Source organism: Furipterus horrens, unplaced genomic scaffold (genome assembly GCF_987537825.1).
Source record: "Furipterus horrens unplaced genomic scaffold, mFurHor1.1.pri manual_scaffold_10, whole genome shotgun sequence".
In the NCBI taxonomy this organism is placed as follows: domain Eukaryota; kingdom Metazoa; phylum Chordata; class Mammalia; order Chiroptera; family Furipteridae; genus Furipterus; species Furipterus horrens.
Window position 1 is genome coordinate 68,937,308 of NW_028327180.1, and position 22,363 is coordinate 68,959,670.

The following is a 22,363-nucleotide window of genomic DNA, read 5'->3' on the forward strand; positions in this document are numbered from 1 at the left end:
TTCTAATATGCCAAATTCGTGTTCCTATCTTACATGCCCAATAGCAACATTTTCACATTATTATTAACTCTAGTGAGTTGAAGTTAGTCTTTATTCAAACTCAAATTTAGCTCTTCTTTGTAATTTTCCTGTTTTGTCTTTCAGCGAGCTCACAGAGGAAAAAAATCCTAGAAGAGTTTTAAACTAAAAGACCAACTGGAAAAAAATTTAAAGCTATACCTTCGAATTATTGGCCAAATTTATCACGTGTCTTCTCTATTAGCAAATCCAAGGTCCCTGGCACACCTTCTGAACTTCTATGGCCTACATCAAGCCTACTGCATAGCAGGGACTCAATAAAGAGTCATTTAAAAAGATCAGAGCTTATTTATTAAAAGTATCCCAATGACACCTATTTCTTTGGATGGATATCGCTATGTTGAAATGGGCAAAATGACAACTAATGCAACACAAATCTAAGTAAGGCACAGGGAAGGAAAACTCTAGACAATACATAATGATTCTGCTGGACACTAATTCACTTTTCTAAACTTCAAAATCCATGATTCTGCACAGGGAAATAATATACATTCCAGAGAATTAAATGAGACATCTCAAGTTTAGGAATATAGTGTTTGAATAATCTTACATTGTTGATAACAGAACATGTATTTTCAGAAAGACAAAGATAATTTATGTAAATTTATTTGAAGATGGACAACTGCCTTTAACTTAAGAATCAGTCTCTAGAATCCACAATGTTATACTGTACTACTACTTTTCTACACACTTTGTACAATAAGTTTAGCAGTTATTAAATATTTCTACTGTCTTCTTCAAAGAAGCAAAAGAAATAGACCCAATTTAAGACAGAGAAAAGCTGACTTAAAAATGATCCTGTGAAAACCAAAATAACAGACACTAACTGAGTTGATGACTTCAAAATTGAGTAAAACATTTAAATACTTCAGAGGAAATATTTGATTTTATAATAGGTGTGTGATATTGCTGTCTTTCCAGACAATTCCAATTACACCGCATTATTTAAGTTCTTTTCAGAGTCGGCGGCGGCGGCAGCCGTCCGTCTCAAGAGACGATGGTGTAGCTTCTTAAGAGTCTATCTGCACCGCTGAGAATGGCTGTGCAGTCCGACTCGGGAGTGACACGGTATCTGTCTCCTCCCGTGTTGAATCGACATCTTGCGATGACGCTGGAGTGTCCTCTCCAGTGAAGCTGAAGCTACAGAGCCTGGGCAGGGTGATATGGAGGGTCTGCTGTTGCCCATGCAGCAGACCCCCCCTCTCTTCGCAGCTGAAGGGTCCAAGGGAAAGACGGAGTCAATACAGCTTGGCTTCAGGTGCGCCGCAGGAGTTGCCGGTGTTGACTACAACGTCAAACCGCCTTAGGGACTCCGGCTCCGGATTTTCTGTCGGGGTTTACTCCCTTAGCCTTTCCCCTGAAGAGGTATGCCGCAAGGCAGCGGAGGTTTTTTGGAGTCAGAGTTTTCCTTCTCTGATGTGCCCTGACTGGAAGATCGAACCAGCGACACTTAGCTCGCAGGCCGACGCTCAATCCACTGAGCCAAACCAGCCAGGGGTCTTTTCAGAGTATCTGTGACATTTTAGCAAAACCAGTAAAATTTCAAAGGTTTTTTTCCCCCTGTAAACCAGAACCACATGACATTAACTTTTAAATAGTATACATTCTACCTAGTTTTACAGTTGGTTAATTGTTTTTTCCTCTTAACATTCAATTCTCCTCCGGAACAACTGATAATTACACACTAGATGAAGGTTTTTGCCCCTGGCTGGTTTGGCTCAGTGGATTGAGCGTCGGCCTGCGAGCTAAGTGTCGCTGGTTCGATCTTCCAGTCAGGGCACATCAGAGGAGGAAAACTCTGACTCCAAAAAACCTCCGCTGCCTTGCGGCATACCTCTTCAGGGGAAAGGCTAAGGGAGTAAACCCCGACAGAAAATCCGGAGCCGGAGTCCCTAAGGCGGTTTGACGTTGTAGTCAACACCGGCAACTCCTGCGGCGCACCTGAAGCCGAGCTGTATTGACTCCGTCTTTCCCTTGGACCCTTCAGCTGCGAAGAGAGGGGGGGTCTGCTGCATGGGCAACAGCAGACCCTCCATATCACCCTGCCCAGGCTCTGTAGCTTCAGCTTTACTGGAGAGGACACTCCAGCGTCATCGTAAGATGTTGATTCAACACGGGAGGAGACAGATACCGTGTCACTCCCGAGTCGGACTGCACAGCCATTCCCGGCGGTGCAGATAGACTCTTAAGAAGCTACACCATCGTCTCAAGACGGACAGCTGCCGACAACGAGATGAAGGTTTCATTTTTGGCAGAATTAGATCCTTTGTCACTTATGTTTCTGAGGCACTCTATTTAGATTTAACACACTATAATTGGTTTTGGGTTTTGTTGTTGTTATTGTTGTTTTTACATATTTCTTTCCCACTATTATATTTTTTCCTTCTTAAGAGAAAAATCATTCTTTGTTTATCTGTTTATTTTTAGCACACAGCTACTAGCATTGAGCACAGTCCTATTTTTACCTCCAAAAATCCATATTTCATTTTCTATGTTTACTTCGGGTCTCTAGTGATATAATTTTCACAACTAAATACCATTTGATAATGCTGTTTTTCACTTACACCACTTTCTGTCTGTGAATTTTAATGATAATTTTATTAATAAAATATCCATAATTTTAGCTTTCTCAACTTGCTAAACTTTGAGCATAGCTCAAGTTCTCTATTACAATGCAAACATACATATAGCTTTATACTTCATTTGAACTGAAGTGCTAATTTTTTTGAAAAGTAAACTTGAATAATTCTTAAAGGTAGTTTTTTTAAACACAAAAACTCTTTTTTAAATCAACTGAAGATAAAAAATGTGTATGACTGAAAACTATACTATACCCCCAAAAAACTACCTTTTAATGTTTAGATTATCAGAAATATTTAAGTTTTCAAATTTCTCCATAAATTTTAAAATCAAATTTTAACTTTCAAGTAAGAAAAAAAAGTAGTTTGCATAGTAAATTGTCCATATAAATATTATCTTTCAAAATATTCATTTGCCAACAAACTAAATTTCTTTAAAGACAATAACACAGCACATAAGACTATCCCCTAAAGCAATAATTCACAAATGCCAATGGGAAAGTAATGTCTTTTACTGGTGAGACAAAATGGAAAAAAATATAATTAATATTTCATAAAATCAAATATAAAAAGATTGTCCTTTATTTCGATACTGTCTTTTTAGGGTGTAAAAATGTATTGTTAAATAGAAATATTAGCTTTTTTCATATAAGGTCCTTAACATGGCAAAATAAGAAGATGCTAACTATATTCATTCCCCAAATATTCTTAGAAATGTTTCCAGCCTCTGAAAAACAGAAGTTTAAAATTTCTGTTCTAAAAGGTCTTTACTGATAATACTACAATATAGCCTTGCTTTAAAAAATAATAGAAAAGTAGTCTTCAAAACACATGAGGTCAGATATCTTGTTCATCTTGGCTCTTTAGTGCTAGCACAATGGCTGGCACATAGTAGGCCCTCAATAAATGCTGAATTAATAAATATTAAGTTGGGTCAATGAAATGGTAACTTCCAGGTTTTTAAAAATTAAAATCAAAATTAAGTTTTTACAGAGTAAGTCGCAATGTTAAACTTAATATTAAAATAAATAATTGCCAGAATTTCTTAAAAATTAAAAATGGAATTTTTATCATGAGTCACAATGCTAAATTTAATAATATGAAAATGCACTATATACAACAGACTCAACTCTCAGATAAATAATCCACGTTCATATTTACAAGTTTGAAGGCATTAAGAAATAATGTTAAGATCTGATTTTGGGGGAATAGATGGATGAACAATACTGTTTTTTATTTTTTATGTAAGTTTGAAATTTTCCATCATTAATAAATGAGAGACTCAGTAAAATAAACATGCACTGTAAAAAGACACTAATTTGAAGACTGTGAAATACTAAGTGTGAAACAGGAAGAATAATTACTTAAGAATCAGATATGGTTTTTGTTATGAAGCTCAGTTGAAGGTAAGATTTATATATGTGAAAAGAAATCAAACAAGAGGCCCATATACAATTGTTTATCATTATGTAATAAAGGTTTTTTGACACTGTAGGATTTAGAACAGAGCAATAATGTTCCTCCATGTACGAGGAGATTTGGGCATTTAAAGAACAGGAGAGGGTATTGCAAGGAAATGAAGATAGGAAAACAAAGTGGAGCAATGACAAGGGCACATTCAGCACCTGACCAGAGAAGGGACACATTAGGGAATAGTGAAAACGCATTGCCAAGAAGGGAGAGGTAAATTATAGAACGAGAAGCCATAGGACAGTTTAATCTATTTTGAAGGAAGTAAGTGGCCCTGAAGAGTTCTTGTGAGGAACTCATTGTTGGTTTTCTCAGGAAAATTAGTTTAGCAACATTATGTGACACGACTTAGTGAGGTGAAACATAATGGAGTCAAGAAACCAGGAGCAATAATCCGAATCTGAGTTGATTCAAATGTGGAGGGCAGAAGCCACAGTAGGAATAGAGAAAAGGGCCACTCCAAAGAAAGAAAGAAACATTTTTAATTCTAGATATAAAAAAACAAAGCAATGAGACAGTCATGTGAAAGTTTCAACTGCCGGTGAGTATGGGGGTGGCATTTCGTTGGACAAATAAAGAGGGATGGTGGAGGTAGAGACTTAAGGAGAAGATAACAGGCTTGATTTCAGTGAGGCTGAGGCTTAAGGAGGCAATAATAGCTACAACAGTATATAATACTAATCTTTACATTTAGTTTACTAGATGGCAGGTACTGTTCTAGATGCCTTATATGTATTAATTTATTTATTTCTCAAAACAACCTTAATGAGTGAGTAATGTTATGATGATCTCCATTTCAGAGAATAGGAAATTGAGATACAGACAAGTGATATGACTTGCCCAATGTCACAACAGTGAAGGGATGAAACCTGGATTTGAACCTGGGTTTAATTACTATGCTGAATTGCCTCTTTATAACATGATAAAGATGAAAAAATGTTTATGATAAACAGTTACATAAAATATAAATTTATTCATAGTTACCAACTACCCTATTTTTATGTTTTTAGAGAAAATAATTTTTAAAAGCTTCAGTAAGCTAAAAACGAAGGAAAAAAATCGATAAATAAAAAATTTAGGATTAAAGAAAAACATATTAATACAGATAAACATAAATACCACAAACAGTCTAACCACTATATATTACAGTTTAAATGATGTTATCTTCACTTCAGCATACAAGTTAAATAATTAGTAGGCACATTTTATCCAATCTTTTGTAAACTCTTAGGAGATAAGCCTTATGTTTTGGAAATTCAATCAGAGAACCAATTTTTTAATAGAAGCTTCAAAATAAATTTCCTTTAGAAAAATTAAATGTTGCTACTCTACAGCAGAGTAGACTTCTCCAAAACACAAGGCCTTGCTCTTCCCTATTATCATAAAAAATTAAAATCCATACAGAGCATAGCCACATAGTATACTACCCTGTAAATACAAGTATAATTTTATATAGCACAATCCATAAGAATACAAATTAAATATATTTTTTAAAAGTATAACACTGACATGAAAAAACTTGGCTTCACTATACCCTAGCAATTTTAAGTCAAACGACATTTACTTACGTTCTGAAACTGTATAAAGGAGGTTCTGGGGTAAAGGAGGAGGTAGTCTTGCTCCCACTGGTGCAAGATTGGGCACTGCACTTGTCCCAGGCTGGTCACGATTATTTATTAAGCTTGACTGGGTTATGGGTGGTCCTGCAGATAACAAAAAGTTAAAGAGCATTAATATACCACTATTAGTTTGGATGTTCATACCTAGCATTAAGGAATTTGATATATGGAGACTTAATCACCATGAAGTTACATCATTAAAATGACATTTCAGTTCTAGAATAGACAAAACTGATCTAGGGTGAAAAAAAGCAGTACTGGTTGCCCCTGGGGGGTAGGAGTGGAAAATGTCTGAGGAGAGACTTGAACAAACATTCTGGGTAATGGTGAAGCTCTATAGAACTCTTAGGCTAATGATAATCATGTTTTAAGTATGCTAATAACTGACTACAACATACTGTGAAATAAATAAAAAATGAAAATGGAGAGATGAAAACATGTTATAATATAAATATAGTAGAATGTTCACTGTAGAACTTAGATGGTAAGTATATGGGTGTTCAGTGTATAGTTCTTTCAACTTTTCTGTTTGCTTAAAATATTTCATAGCAAAACGTTAGGGGGAAATGATAGTTGAGGATTTAACTTTTAAAAAGAACTTTTTAACCCAGAATAACTTTTATTCTGAGAATTTCTATACATAAAGATGCTATTTTACCTGGGAATAAAATCTCAACTTGAGCTTTATAATTATACCATTTATGTGACAGTAGTAAATATTCATAAATGCCAAGTTAAAAGAACCATATTTCTATTGATGAAATCTATACATTAAATGTCTCAAAACCTTTAGTAACTTTAATGAAATGTGTTCTATAAAGAACATTGCAATGATATCACCTAATACAGGAAACTAAAGAACAACACAAACAAAGGAACTAAATAGAACAAAGAGCAGAATAGCAGTCAATAGGGGGGAGGGGAGAGGGGGAGAAGGGGGATAAGTAAGGGAAGGGATTAATTAAAGAGCCTGTATGAAAGACTCATGGACATGGACAACGGGGAGGGATAGGAGAGAAATTAGGGGAAAAGGGGACAACTGTAATTGAAAAACCAAAAAAAAAAGTGACTAAAAAAAAAAAAAAAAAAAAAAAAAAAAAAAAGAACATTGCAGCAGGAAAGCTAGCTGATGAATACACAAAATCATGCTAAGCTATTTTTGCAACTTGTTAGTGTAGTTTCGAAAATAAAATGTAAGAAAAGGAACAGTTAAAGAAGTACTTTACCACTTAAACTGAATGACAATCATTTTTGTAAAAATAATTTGCAATCTCCTAGCACTGTTAAATGTCATCAAGTATTTTCTTATAATTTTGCACACATGTAAACTATTCACTTCAGCATTTTTTCAATAACATTTAAAAAATGTAGTCTTAGTTCTGTTTCTGATAAATTAGCAACTGTTAAGATTTTCAAATAATCATTTTCAAACATTTCTTAATCTTAATTTTGGTAGATCTGATAATAGCATACTAATTATTGTTTTTATAAAAAATAAAAACAAACAAAAAACAGTTCTTTCCATGAAAAGACTGATGTATATACTGGTAAAATGATATGATACTTGACATTCACTCCAGCAAAAATAAATTTTATAAAAAAGTGTGTGTGTGGAGGGATGAGACAAAAACAGATGAATATTGATAATCCCTTAAAACTGGATGACAGTACATGTGGTACATATATTATTCTGCCTTTGTGTATATTTGAAACTTTCCATAATAAAGCAGTTTTAAAATTATTTCAATATTCTTAAATTTTCTTTAAAGACTAGGAAAGTCCATTTAACCACTGGCATGTCCTTTATCTGATATTTTCAAAACACTGGCTTTCTTAAGATGCTATCAACTAGCAAGATTTTCACTCCAGGTCAATATAACTTAGACTACTACTGATAAAATTTATGCTTTGGAGATACTACAAATAACGCAACGCAACAATGGATGAAAAAGGGAAAACAGCAACTAAATTCTATTATTAATTTACTTTTAAAAACTTTAACTGTAGCATCAAGTTAGCTAAAAGAAATGGATTCTTTAAATATAATTCTGCACTAAAGAAACTGTCAATGAACATACACTTACTTGGTATGGGAAGCACAACAGAAGGCGGAGGTTGGCCATGTCCCTGGGGAACAGGAAGTCTCATACTGTGGCCAGGACCTGGGCCTGGGCCTGGACCTGGGCCTGGACCTGGGCCAGGGCCAGGGCCTGGGCCTGGCATTGGAGGCATCAGCATTCCAGGAGGTGGCGGAGGAGGAAGCCCAGGAGGAGGTGGAGGGAAAGGAATCATGCTTGGCAGAGCAACTTCATCAACAACCAGAGGATCGTTTCCATGATCAAATTGACAAAGGTCACCAAGTACACAAAAACCTCTTTCTGTAAGAGTAAACGAAGAATCTTATTATGATCTGCTTAAGAGTTCAGAAAACAAACAAAACAAATCCCTGAAAAACCCACCGATCAGATTTATAGTGTTCTTTCTCCAAGGAGTCTAAACCCTTCTCGAGTGTTATTCTGGTCATCATCACATATCCCTGAGGTCAAGGCAGGTGTACTTCTACACTATGAGACTATGATTTGTTGAGTCAGCAAGTAACAGTCAAGAACAGACTAGGTAGTCACTGTTAACCAATTTGCTATGAAAGTTTCATAATAAAAATTCAAATATTTTAAACAAATATCAATTTAACAAAGGCTGGGAGCATCGTGGGGAGAAATAAAAAACTTGAATTAGATGACCCAATTTCATGATATTATTCTAAAGCAACCATTCTTGCTATATCTCCAAGCCAAAACTTTAAAATATTCAGCCCTGGATGGTGTGGATCAGTGGGTTGAACGCCAGCCTGCAAACCAAAAGGTTGCTGGTTTGATTCCCAGTCAGGGCACAACTTGGGTTGTGGGCCAGGTTCCTGGTTGGGGGCATGTGAGAGGCAACCTATCAATGTTTCTTTCACGCATAGATGTTTCTCTCCCTCCCTTCCCCTCTCTCTAAAAATTAAATAAAAGCTTTAAAATAATAAAATATTCAAGCGGACATAATGTAGTGCGTTATTCACTGCAGCATTGTTTGTAACAACAAAATATTAGAAACACCCCAAAAGTACAGCAATAAAGAATAAGTTAAACAAATTTTTGTACATATACGATACTAAAAAAGACTAAAAAACATGAGGAAGTTCTTTATGTATTAATGTAAAATAATTGCCAGGAAATATTTATAGTTAAGTGAAAAACAACATTATGAAGAATGGGAACAGTATAGCCCCAGCCAGTGTGGCTCAGTTGTTTGGCCATCCTTCTGAAAACCAAAAGGCCACCGGTTTGATTCCCAGTCAGGGCACGTTTGGGCTGTAGATGTGGTCCCCTGGGACACATACAGAAGGCGACCAATCAATGTTTCTCTCTTACATCAATGTTTCTCACCCTATTTTTCTCCCTCCCTTCCCCTCTCTCTAAAATCAAACATAAATTTTAAAAGAATGTGAGTAGTATACTAACATTTATGTAAAAGAAAGGGGGGGCATATGTATTTGTTTTTATATATATATATATGCAGAGACAGTGTTTGGAAACATACACAAGAAATTAATAACATTAAATAGACCTCGGGAAGGAAGCTCTGTGGCTGGGGGAGACTAGGGTAAAAGGAAGGTAATGCTTGAATTATGAGTTGATTCTATTCCTTACTTTAAAATAAATGAAATGTAAAAACATATACATTCTATATTTACAGAAGAAACGTTATAATATCTGTGATTTGCTTCAAATAGTACAGGTCAGTGAGAAGTGGTGGGATAAAGAGGAAAATTAATCACTGTTGATGTGAGGTCATGGACACACTAGGGTTAATTATATTATTCTGTCAACTTATATAAATAAATATTTTCATAACAAAAAGTTTTTAAAAAATACACTGAGTCATTCATTCAAATGGAAAGTCAGCAAATAATAAATTCCCAGCACCAAACACCACACAAAGAAGTTATAATTCCTAGTGTCTACCAAATTTCATGGTATACTTAAGAGTGTTTGAAGTAATAAGAACAAAAACAGAAAGTCTAATTTGAACATTCTCTTAACAAGAGCCAAATTACTAAATTAAACAAGTACATAAGCATATACCAAAAGAGATTCACCTCCTCATTCATCCCTTTTAATAAAATCTGAACTACAATGAAAAGGTATGCAACGTTAGCAACATTTGTTTACTAGTATTTTTGGGTAGAGAATAAAAGGTAATTTTTACCATCATAATCTCTGCATCGCCTCTTCGGTGGTGGGTTTCGACCAAAAGAATTGGAAGAGCTATGATTGTTATAGTAATTAGACCAACTCTCCGTTGTGTTTTCGGAGTGGTGCGCAGGTGCGATCACTGTAACAGTGCTGGGAATGGTCTGTGCCCCAGAGGAATACTGCTCGGAGGAGTTTGGAGGTGGTGCAGACACAGGCACGTATGAACTCTCCAAGTCATTCCTCTCACTCTTAAACTTGGATCTTTCCCTGTGCTCTCCTTTAGAAACAAAATAGAAATAAGAAATAAATTAGATCAGACATTTATTCTTAAAATGTTTATTTTTTCCCACTTAGAAAATGGGAAAGAAGAGAATATTGAAGTACAATAAACTTACTGAGCTACCGATATTTCACAGTGCTTTCATTATTAATATATCCTAAAAGCAGAAACATCAACAAAATGACATATCTTGACCAACGACTTATGTAAAATCATCTTCTATAACACCAGCACATAATAAAGACCAGCTTCTTCTTTCATATTTAATAAACGCTGTCCAAGAATTGACTTCCAAACTAACATACCAGGAGATCAGTGGTTGGGATCCCAGTAATCTACTTAGATTTTTCCCTTTTAATTTTCATAAACTCTAGGCAACCTTAAAGCGAATCAATTCTTTTAGGGGCTAGGGGCCAGCAATCCTCTTCCTCCAGAGATAGCTTTATTGATTAAAGGATATTTGTTTCAATTATACAAAATGATTTAAGTCTAGATATGTACGTACTATGATACACTTATGAATAGCTTCTTTTGAGTCAAACTCCTTTGACACTATCCCAAGAATAAAGCCCTGTCTTTGTAACAAAATCAGTATTAAGTTTTTGGAGGCAATTACCGATTATACACTGTTCAGACATATTAAAGGTACATTTGCCTTTAAGAGAAGTTCTGGGACTCTTGTGATATAGAAAGATAAGCAACTACAGGAGTCTTCAAGGGGAAGTCTCATCTACTCACCAACATTCCTATTTGGATCCCGGTCTTTGCTGCGCCCCCTACTTCGGCTTCGGCTTCGACTCAGGCCTCGGCTCTTACTCCGGCTCTTACTCCGGCCTCTTCTCCAGTCATACTTCTCACGGTACACTTCATTTCGCTCAAAATACCTGCCGTAGTCTCTCCACTTGCCATCCTCTCTTTTCTTTTCACGTGTTCTATAATACACAGATATAAAAGCCATATGTACACTATAGAAACCAAGTCTGCAAACACATCAGTGGTATGAAATGCCTTCCTTGATGCATCAAAACTCGTAACATCTATGCTCTTTTAGAAAGCCATAAGACCACCACATAATTTCTCTAATCCATTACATAAAAAGAAACAACATTCCCTCAAGTACACTGGGAGGGGAGAAATGAAAAGAGAGGTGAATCCAAAGTATAGAGAGGGGTTGGGGGGGGGGGAGACATTTTAAACTAGAAAAGAAAAAACAGTCTCAGAACAAAGTTTTCCTAAACAAAGATTAAGTTTCTGATGGTAGGCTGATTAATCAAAATATAAAATGCAGTAATTATAATATAAAAATGCTATGGATTATTTTAACACTAAGCACCCCTAACCAAATGGAACATTTCATTATTCTCTAAGGAGACTGCTCCCACCTCTGAGCTCTTGGGGAAAGCACATAATAATGATTGTTTATAAAAGAGGACAAAGCATGACAAAGACAAAAAAAAAAAAAGAGCACAGAACGAAAAAAGGTAACTTTCCCTTTCTTTAATCAGTTCAGAGAGAGAGAAGTCAGTTCCTATTTTAAACATCTCTTTAATGCCCTTGTAATGAAGCTGAAAAGTGAGTTACCAATGTGCTCCTAATTAAAAGATATACACAAACCTTCGTTCACTAGATTCTGAACGAATCTTCTGGGGACTAGGATATTTCTTTTTTCTGCCATCTTGTTCTTCCTCTGCTGGCTCCTGAAATACCTATATCAAAACACACATTAGAAACAAGAACAGAGCTTCTACAAATTACAAAACACATCCACCTGATGATAACCGTTCTGGTACAAAGAGGGCACAAATAAATAAACTGAAACACTAAAGTCAAATCACATCAAAAAAAGTTTAGAAATGGGGAGAAATAAAAAAGATGTTGAAATTACTTTACTATCAATATGTTAATTTTTAAATGTTAATTTAAGGTAGAAAATAGCAGTATAGGAGGAAAACGGCTATTCATTCTTTAAATTCAAACAGCAGAAATAGCAAATCTGTATTTCTAAGCATCTTATTTATGTTTTCCTAATTATAAAATACACTTGTACATATAATTCATCTGAAAAGAGCTTCAGATTTATTTCACAGACAAGGCTTTGGGAACAAAAAGTTAACAAATGCTATAAAATGGCAGCCACAATATGGCAACCATATGGTGCTGGCAAAGACACTGTACGATAGTTAGATTAGGTTAGAAAACCATTCTTTCTACCAATTTACAGGAAATGCAGAGGATATATTACTCCACTGGCATGCAATCAGCAGAATCCAGGCAGTAAAAACTCTACAAGACAAATGACAGCATTTCTTCAACAAAATAAAATTTAAGAAAAAAAAAAGGTAGACGAGGAAAAGAATAAAAAGATACGAAAAAAAACCAAATGGAAAATTTTTTTCCTTCTCTTTGCTCTTCTGCATTCCCCAAGGACTTTTTTGATGAACATGTATTAATTCCTGATAGGAAAAACTGTTCTTAAAAAGTCAAAGAATCCAGGAGAAATAAAACCATAAGGCCACCCAAAAAGTTGTGAATGAAATATTCACAGCAGCATTCCTTGTAACAGCCAAAAAGTGTTAACCACCTGCCTATCAACCCAAACATCCACCGACTGATGAATGGACAAAGAAAATGTGATATATCCATACACTATCCATACAGCCATAAAAAAATGAAGTACTAATACATGCTACAACCTGGATGAACCTTGAAAGTAGTATGCTAAATAGGTGAAAGAAGCCAGTCAAAAAAGATTATATATTGTATGATTCCATTTACGTGAAATGTATAGAATAGGCAAATCCATAAAGACAGAAAGTAGGTTAATGGTTACCTAGGGCTGGGGCGGTGGGAAGGAGGACTTGCAGAGTGATGTCTAACAGGTACAGGGCTTCTTTTTTGGATAATGAAAATGTTTTAAGATGGATTGTGCTGATAATTGCACAACTCTGAATACAATAAAAACCATCATGTTTGTACACAACCTTCTGTGATAAGGATGTTTTCCCAAAATTATTTTAACTTTTATTCTGAAGTAAATTATATGGCATTATACTGACTTACAGTTCTTGAATTCATAATATATATATAGATAGACTTCATACACCAAAACCTCTTATCTACTTTTATTCTGCTATTCTAAGAACATGAAAGCAGATTTCTTTACAGAATCAGATTATAACAAGGCATGCTAATTTTAAAAGCTATTCTCCGTTCTCCACCTGATTTAAATTTTTCTACCTCATATCTATTAGCAGTCTGATGATTATACACACATTTAAGAAGTTATTTATTATCTTAGTCTACCACAAGTCTGAGAGCCCCCATTCCACAGGGCCGTTTCAGACACAGAAGTGTACTAAGTAGTTACACGGACGGGGCAGGGCTGGCCTCGGGTTGATGGGTTTTGAGGGTGGGGTGATAAATACATGAGAATTCACTATAATATGCTGTCTCTTGATGTCTGCTGTAAATTTTCTATAATTTTTTTTTAATTAAAATGAAATAAAGCTATTTCCAGACAAACCGATGGGGGAGGGGAAGAACTGTGCCAGAGGCTCTCATATTTCTAGTCTTAACTCCATGCGTTGGATCTAAGAAAACTGCCTTGTAGCATTTAGATAATGATGGTGTAGTGTGAATAAGGAATTTTAATCTATTATCTTCATGGATTGCTCTTTTGCACATTCATGAACTCAGACAGGGTAGAGGGTTTAAGAACAACCAATTATAACTACAGCAAATTTACAAGTAATTTTCCAACTATATATAAAATCCATTGTGCTTCATAAATCATGGCACATATCTACCAAGTGTTTTTCTAGCACCAGGATGAGCTGTTTCAATGATCCATATTCTTTCAGCTGGTTCCCCCTGTGACTAACAGTCTAATTGTAAAACAACTGATGGTATAACAAAGCTAGGGACCAAGGAAGAGAGTCAAAGGGAGTCAAAATGGCTAGTCCTTAGATGGATTTATTCTCCTGTACCCTGCTCAGAACACCTGCATCAAGTGAGCACACACCAAAAATGAGACACTTAGCCAAAGGTATGTGCTACCTCAAACCCCCTTCGTTCCACATTATCCAACAGAATTAATACAAACTATTATATTTATACACTACCACAGGAGTTATTATTTCAGTAATGAAAATTAAGCTACACACAAAATCACAGAAATGCCAGAAAGCATCATTTGAGGTAGCAATACAAAGAAGCTATCTATTTTGCTTAATTTTCAAAATTTGGATTTACTACAAAGATACAAAATGAAATAATGCAACTTTTTTTTTAAACTTCTTTCGATCATGGACATGGACAACAGTGTGGTGATTGCTGGGGGGAAGAGGGTATAAGGGGAATAAACAGTAATAGAAAAAATACAATAAAAATTAAAAACTTTTTAAAACTGTCTTTCAAAACTCAAAATAATGCAATTTTTCTCTTACATTCAAACCAGTCATCTTTCAAATATTCTAATCCACTGAACTTCAGTGACAATATATATGACCACTGGCCCATTAGCTCAGCTGGTTACAGCATGCTGCTAATAATAATATACACGAACAAAAATTTTCACTTAGTATAAAAGATTTAACCTACATACCACAGACCAAAATTACACACTATTAAGTATGAAAGAAAAGTGTCTTTCTATTTCCATGACTTGAAAAAAATCTTATCTTTTTTAATTTTACTTTTTTAACATTACTTTTTAATTTTAAAGACTTTTTGAGACAAGTAAAGAGAATGAGCCAAAACCAAAAAAAGTGATAGTGGTCTCAACTGATCTTAATTAAGGATAGCCACATTTTGTTTTCTTTTAATGTTAAATCAGTTCTATCATCATTACATTTAAAAATGTATCAGAAATGACAACTAAGCATAATATGTGATCCCCAGAATGAAGAGGAAAAAAACAGGTTATAATAAATGAACACTGCCGGTCAACTGAAAAAACTGGAATACAGACAGCAGACTGAAGTATTTTATCAAATGTTACGATGTACTGAAATAATGGTACTACAACTAGTTAAAAGAATATCCTTATTCTCATGAAATACACACTGAATATTTAGAGGTCAAGGGTCACGATGTATCTTATTCACAAATGATTCAGAAAAATTCTGGGTATGCATAAAGAGAACAAACGGGACAGATCTTCAATAGGTGAAACTAGGTAGGTGGTATATGGGTGTCTGTGGTACAATTCTTGTAATTTTTGTATGTTTAAAATTATTCCCAAATAAAAGTTTATTAAATATTACTAAGAAATAATTACTTGGGGTGGTGAACACACAATACAGTGTACAGGTGATATACTGTAGAATTGTGAAACCAGTGTCACCCCAATAAAACAAAAAAATAAAACAAAAGTTGGAAAATACTTCTGTATAACAACCAAGATTCATGTGCCAGGCTCTGGACTAGGACGTGTGTGTGAGCACATGCACGTGCATAAAATCTCACTTAATCCTCAATGAAGTACTGGTAAGTGCTGCTATGATAATCATTGTGCTGATGTGCAAATGACACAGCTAAGTAACTTAGCTTAGAGCTACTACTGAGCTGGCCAACAAGTCCATATGGTTTCTTCCATAAAATAAGACACTTTTTATTTTCACCAGTAACTTGACTGACTTGGATATTCTGAGTTTGTCGACTATCTCCCACATGGTACAACGCTGATTGTTCTCAATGTCTCAATTTGATCGCTATCACCTTTAACTGGTCTACATGATCATGGAACATTGTCCAGCAAGAAATCTCCACCACAAAACTTCACAAACCACTTCTGACACATATGATCAGTCACAGCACAAATCTTTCTTTGCATTTCCGTTGTTTTTTTTCTTGAAATAATAAAGGAAGATATGCCAAAAAGGTTGCTTATTTTCTTCCACCTTCAACATTAAAATGGCTACACAAAAATTCACCAATTTTTGTAACTTTTTAAAAAAGTGCACACTGATATGATAACTGTCCCAATACAATCTAGCAAAATTATTTCAAATTAAATTAAAGACAACTAAGCACTACTAGAGCCATTTTATGAAAAAAAACAAACGAACTCTTTGGCCAACCCAATACTTTATTTAACTCATGCAGCTTGATTTGAGAATTTATAGTCTTAACATAATACTCTATTATCTATACATAAAAAACAATTACAAAAGAACTATGTAAAATTTCTCCTTCGATCCCAACACTTCAAACCACTTATTATCATGTTGTTATATTTTGACATTGTAAAAACTTTTTTCCTTTTCTTTCCTACTAGTGAAGTTTATAATTACATTAACTATAAAAAAAATATGTGGTTCAAAAAGAGAGAATGATTTCTCAATTTATATGAAAATGTGTTATCTAATGAGTTCTCATGAGGTTTCAATAGTACTTTACTTTCAGTTAAGCCTCCATGTTTACCCAAGTTTTCTTTTTTTAAAAGTCACTGGATAAGATTTCTCTGAATTCCTCAATAGTATTACAAAAATATTTCTTGGATCTCTAAACAAGCTATCCGAAATTCTTCCAACTCTTCAAGTTCAAGGAACTAAGAAGCCCTAAAAAAGAATCTGTGCCATGCCCATGCCCCACAAATTTCAATCAATAGATAACCACTTCAAAGAAGTCAACTTTCAACTAAGAATGATATTAGTTAATAGGACCTAAAATGTCCCAAAAGTAAAAGAAAACTTTGCATTACCTCTTCTTTAATTTCTTCTTTTTCTTGGACTGATGGTTTTGGCTCAGCCTTGACTGGTTCCAAAGGTGAAAGGTAGTTCTTAGTATAGAGACTTTCAAATAGTTTATCCACAAAACCTGACGTTTCTAAAGAAAAGAAATACTATTTAAGTGTTACATATACAAAAGCTAGAAATTTGACAGCACACACTCTTGTTAGCAAAGCTGAGGAAAATGACACATCTCATACACTGTTGATGGGACTAAAAATGAGTCTAACACTTTAGGGGAGAGAATCCTATTTCCGGGCTTTCGTATCCTTTGCACATACTTATACACGGACAAAATGATATACAAGGGGGAACCAACCCCCCAAAATGGAATTTATTTATTAAAAATTGTATATTTATTCTTACATGTTTAAACATCAGTCAGCTTGAAAGTACTCTCCATTTGATGCAATATACCCACTGAGACTTCTTTCCACTGCTCAAAAGTTTTTGAACTCATCAATTCTGATATCCTTTAGTGCTTCTGCCAGTTTTTTAAGTATATTTTATTGATTATGTTGTTACAGTAGCCTCAATTTTTTTTCCCCTTTGCTCCTCTCTGCCCGGTACCCCTCTTCCCTCCAGCAATCCCACCCCCCCTTAGTTCATGTCTTTGGGTCGTGCATATAAGTTCTTTGGCTTCACCCTTTCCTATATTATTCTTAACTTCCCCGTCTATTTTGTACCAACCAGTTATGCTTCTTAATCCCTGCACCATTTCCCCATTTCTCCCCCTTTCCCCTCCCAGCTGATAACCTCCAAATGATCCCCATATTACGATTCTGTTCCTATTCAGGTTTGCCTAGTTGAACTTTGTTTTTATTTTTTAGATTCAGTTATTGATAATTGTTTGTTGTCATTTTAACTTTCATAATTTTGATCTTCTTTTTCTTAATTAAGTCCCTTTGATATTTCATATAATAGCTTGGTGATGATGAGCTCCTTTAGCTTTACCTTGTCTGGGAAGCACTTTATCTGCCCTTCCATTCTAAATGATAGCTTTGCCAGATAGAGTAATCTTGGTTTAAGTCTTTGCTTTTCATCACCTTGAATACTTCTGGCTAGTCCCTTCTTGTCTGCAAAGTTTCTTTTGAGAAATCACCTGATAGTCTTATAGGCACTCCTTTGTAGGTAACGCTCTACTTTTCTCTTGCTGCTTTTAAGATTCTCTTTATCTTCAACCTCTGGCATTTTAATGATGATGTGTTTTGGTGTGTTCCTTTTTGGGTCTAGCTTGTTTGAAACTATCTGTGCTTCCTGGACTTGTATGTCTATTCCCTTCACCAAATTTGGAGAGTTTTCTTTCATTATTTTCTCACGTAAGTTTTCAATTTCTTGCTCTCCCTCTTCTCCTTCTGGCACCCCTAGGTTAGGATGTTGGCACGTTTAAAGTTGTCCCAGAGGTTCCTAAGCCGCTCCTCATTTTTTTCAATTCTTGTTTCTTCATTCTGTATTGGTTGACTGTTTTTGTCGTCTTATGTTCCAAATCATTGATTTGAACCCCGGTGTCCTTTCCTTCACCATGGTTTTGTGTGGATTTTCCTTCATTTCATTTAGCATAGCCTTCATTTCTTCCCTTATGCATCTGTCACACTGAAGCATATCTGTCAAGCCTGTGAGCATCTTTATCTCCAGTGTTTTGAACTCTGTGTCTGTTAGGTTGGCTATCTCCTCGTCTGTTGGGCTGGCTATCTCCTCCTTGCTTAGTTCTCCCACTGGAATCTTAATCCGTTCCCTCTTTTGGGCCATACTTTTGTCTCATCTTGACAGGCTCCTGTTTTTGTTTGCCTCTGTGTCTTAGGCAGAGCTGTTGCTTCTGTTACTTGCAAGGGGTGGAGCCTTAGGTATTCATCAGTATAGGGCGACCCATTTCACCATGTTGTGGGGCTGTATGTGGAGGAGGGTCTGAGAGGGAACAATGCTATTTGCTCGGCACTTGCACCTGTTCCAGGCACTTCCCCTACTTCCGTATGGGACTTGTGCCTCTCTAGCTGTTGCTCTAGCCGTCGTTCCCAGAGTGGCTGGGTGGGTCTGCAGATGTTCTAGGACAATGGGGGCCATTTAAACAAGCGGACTCTGCTAAGAGACCGGCAGTTTCTTCCTCCACCCCAACCCCCACTGGTTTGCACAGTCAAAAGCAATGAGCCTTTATTTTCCCCAGCGCTGGCACTGTGAGCTACACGGTCTGGTCTGGTGCTGGGAGCGCTCCCCAGATGTCCCTCCTGACTTTTTAAAACGTGTGACTATACTTTCCGCTGGCCTGCCGCTGCCGCCACCACACCACATCCTCTCCACTCCGGCTCCACCCTTGCCCCCTGTCTGGATGAATATTTCTTCTTTCTATCTTTGTTTGCTGGACTTCCATGCACTTTGATTTTCTGGAAATTCTGGTTGTCTCTAGTTTTAAGGTAGTTGTATTCCTTCTTAGTTGTGGAGGGAGATGTAGTGTGTCTGCCTAGGCCTCCATCTTGGCCGTAAGTCCTATTATATTTTCATCGCTTGTGCCATTTTTTTGTTTCACCTCTTCCACATTGGCAAAACACTTCCCTTTAAGGACTTTTCTCATCCAGGAAAACTTTAAAAAGTTGCTCAGGGCGAGATCAGGTGAATAGACAGGGCACAGGGATAATGTCGTTTTGGTCAAAAACTGCAGAATACTCAGTAAGGTGTGAGCAGATGCACCCATAAATCACCCATCAGGAAATGAGCAAACGCATTGAAAGAGTCTCCAAAAAAAAATTCACTGAAGCCATACACAACTTCTCACAACATTGCCAGCCAGCACACTGATACAGATGGGTTCCTAGAACACTCACCTAGCAGGGGAAGCCTGTATTACAAGGGGCCTGCCCTCCAGAAGCTAATTTTTTTAAACTACATAATAGTAAACAATCGGAAATGATCCAAATTTCCATGAAGAAGAGTCTAGTTAAATAAATTATGTGACAAACATACAACAGAATACATAGCAAATGTAAAAAGAATGAATACTGATAATATCAGATCTCAAAGATATAATAAATATTTGTATGTTTATATTTGTATAAAACTCTGACAGGACACAAAAAATGTGTACTGGAGGTGGGAAGAGAGCAAATGAAGAACAGGTGAGAGACACTTTTCACAGTACACCTTTATTATCACTGGATTACATGCACTGCCTACTCAAAAGTTTAAAATATTTCTATACCAGTTGAAAAAATAAATTTAGTCATGAGAATTATATGAAAATATCTTTTTGTGGTTTAGTTAAAGGCAGCTCTATTTTGTAACATTTTCAGACTGAGAGAACCAGATGAACTTATTAAAAATAAGTAACAAAATATCTGTTATTCAAATAAAAATTTTAAATCTTTCATTTATCCTATCCTAAGGAATAGTTAAAGAGCATATTAGTGCTCGCTTCGGCAGCACATATACTAAAATTGGAACGATACAGAGAAGATTAGCATGGCCCCTGCGCAAGGATGACACGCAAATTCGTGAAGCGTTCCATATTTTTAGGAACGTATATGAATGACTCATGGACATGGACAACGGGGAGGGATATAATTGTGGGAGAAGGGATGGGCTGGGAGGGGGGAGCAATGGGGGAAAAATGGGACAACTGTAATTGAATAACAAAAAATAAAATTAAAAATAAAAAGACAAAAAAAAAGAAAAAAAAAAGAAAATATTAAAATTACAACAGAGATTCTGTTCACATTGTAATTATCACACATTTTACGTAAACAGCTATTTCAAAAATGTCTTATTTTTCCTTCAGAAAAGCATCTTTATACTATTAATTTGTTATTTTTCATGATTGTAAGTTATTTCTTGTTAATTTTTAGATACCTTTAAGAAAATAAATTAATCAGACCTTTCAAAAGCCTTTATTTTCATGATCAGTTATTTTCTCTCTGGTGGCAAGTTTATGGCAATTTATTTTCTTCTCCCTTAAAAAAAAATTCTTTAAAATTCTTCTTCATGTGTATTACTTTTGTAATTATTTTTAAAAGTTACTAAAAAATTTTTAAAGCTTTTATAACAAGGAACTCTCAAGATGCCTAAATATACATTTGCCTCTTACCTCAAAAGTCTTTGAAATGTTTTACTTATTTTCCTCATGGCTCTACATTTTACATGATTCATCTTTAATGGAAACTGAATAATATAAAATAATCTACTTAGAAAAAATAAAAACTCATGTACTGGGGAGGAATTCCTTAAGCATTAGTTTTTTGTTTGTTTTTTTACAGAAAAGCCTTAAAATGCAGGAAAAAATATGTAATCTTGTGTTTTAGACTTAGATGGCACAATTACTTTCTTTTCTTTTTCTGTAGGTATGAGATAAAGAGTGTCTTCCTACCACCAATATCTAGATCAACCAGTAAGTGTGCAGAATCCACATTTCTGTTCATTCATTCAGCAATATTTACTGAATATCTTCTGTGTGCCAGGCCAAGTCTCCACTCAACAAAGGGAAAGACAAAATGAGGTTGGGGGGAGAAACATATAAACAGACAAATCAAGATATAACATGCTAGGGAATGACAAGTACCATGAAAAAAATAAATAAAGCAAGGTTGGGAAGAAGAGAGTCACTACATGCAAGAGGTATACTTACTATACTATTATATAAGGCACTCAGGGGAAACTACTCTAAGAGATTTTCAACATGTGTGCCCACGAATTTTTAAAACATGCAATACCTGACTATGTAGTCAGGGGCACTGAACTCTTTTCCCTTAGACTGTGAAATTTTAAAAAATGACAGCAACCAACACAATAGCTGTCTGGTGTGAATGAATCAAAATCATACCTTTTTCTGCCAGACTGGGAAAAAAATGTACTTCTTGCTATGCCACAGAATTTTAGTAATTAGTTTATGTGTGCCACGAGATGAAAAAGGTTGAAAAATCACTGTTCTAAGATGACATCTGAGCAAAAACCAGAAACCAAAAGGGAGAAACTATGTTCCAAGGAAGATTAAAGAGAGTTCAAAAGCCCTGAGCTGGGGACATGTTTGCCATGCTGAAAGAAAACAAGGTAGTCAATGTGGCTAGAATAAACAATAGGGGGACAGGTACGAAATGAGGTCAGAAAAGCATCAGGAAAGAACTCCAGGAATCTCTGTGGACTACTGGAAAGGTTTTTGGTAAGAAGATGGGAAGTTAAAGACACAAGGAGGAGAGGATTGTGCCCACCTGTTCTGGGATAGCAAAAAGCCCCAGCCCAGAGGGGAAAAAAAAAAGAAAAAGATAACCTCATTGCCTTAATAAACAGAAAGAATAAGCAGCTTCATTAGCCTTAAATTGCAACCCCTATAAGTAGGCTCTGCCATAAGTCACAAAGGACCTGTTCACCTAAAAAGCATTACTTATCA

At 35.6% G+C, this 22,363-nt stretch overlaps 1 protein-coding gene and 1 non-coding gene across 2 annotated transcripts in view; one reads left to right on the forward strand and one right to left on the reverse strand.

Moving 5' to 3' along the window:
- RBM27 (RNA binding motif protein 27) overlaps positions 1-22,363 on the reverse strand; it is a 70,542-nt gene that overhangs the window by 36,467 nt on the left and 11,712 nt on the right. The window contains exons 3-8 of the mRNA XM_090288072.1: positions 16,968-17,092; positions 11,879-11,970; positions 11,003-11,196; positions 9,998-10,261; positions 7,831-8,124; positions 5,696-5,830 (exon numbers count right to left, since the gene is read on the reverse strand). Coding sequence (XP_090144198.1) covers positions 5,696-5,830; positions 7,831-8,124; positions 9,998-10,261; positions 11,003-11,196; positions 11,879-11,970; positions 16,968-17,092 — 1,104 coding nt within the window. The remainder of the gene's footprint in view (positions 1-5,695; positions 5,831-7,830; positions 8,125-9,997; positions 10,262-11,002; positions 11,197-11,878; positions 11,971-16,967; positions 17,093-22,363) is intronic.
- On the forward strand, positions 20,391-20,497 carry LOC150000587 (U6 spliceosomal RNA). Its single transcript, XR_016513871.1, has one exon. It is a non-coding gene; the product is annotated as a U6 spliceosomal RNA (small nuclear RNA).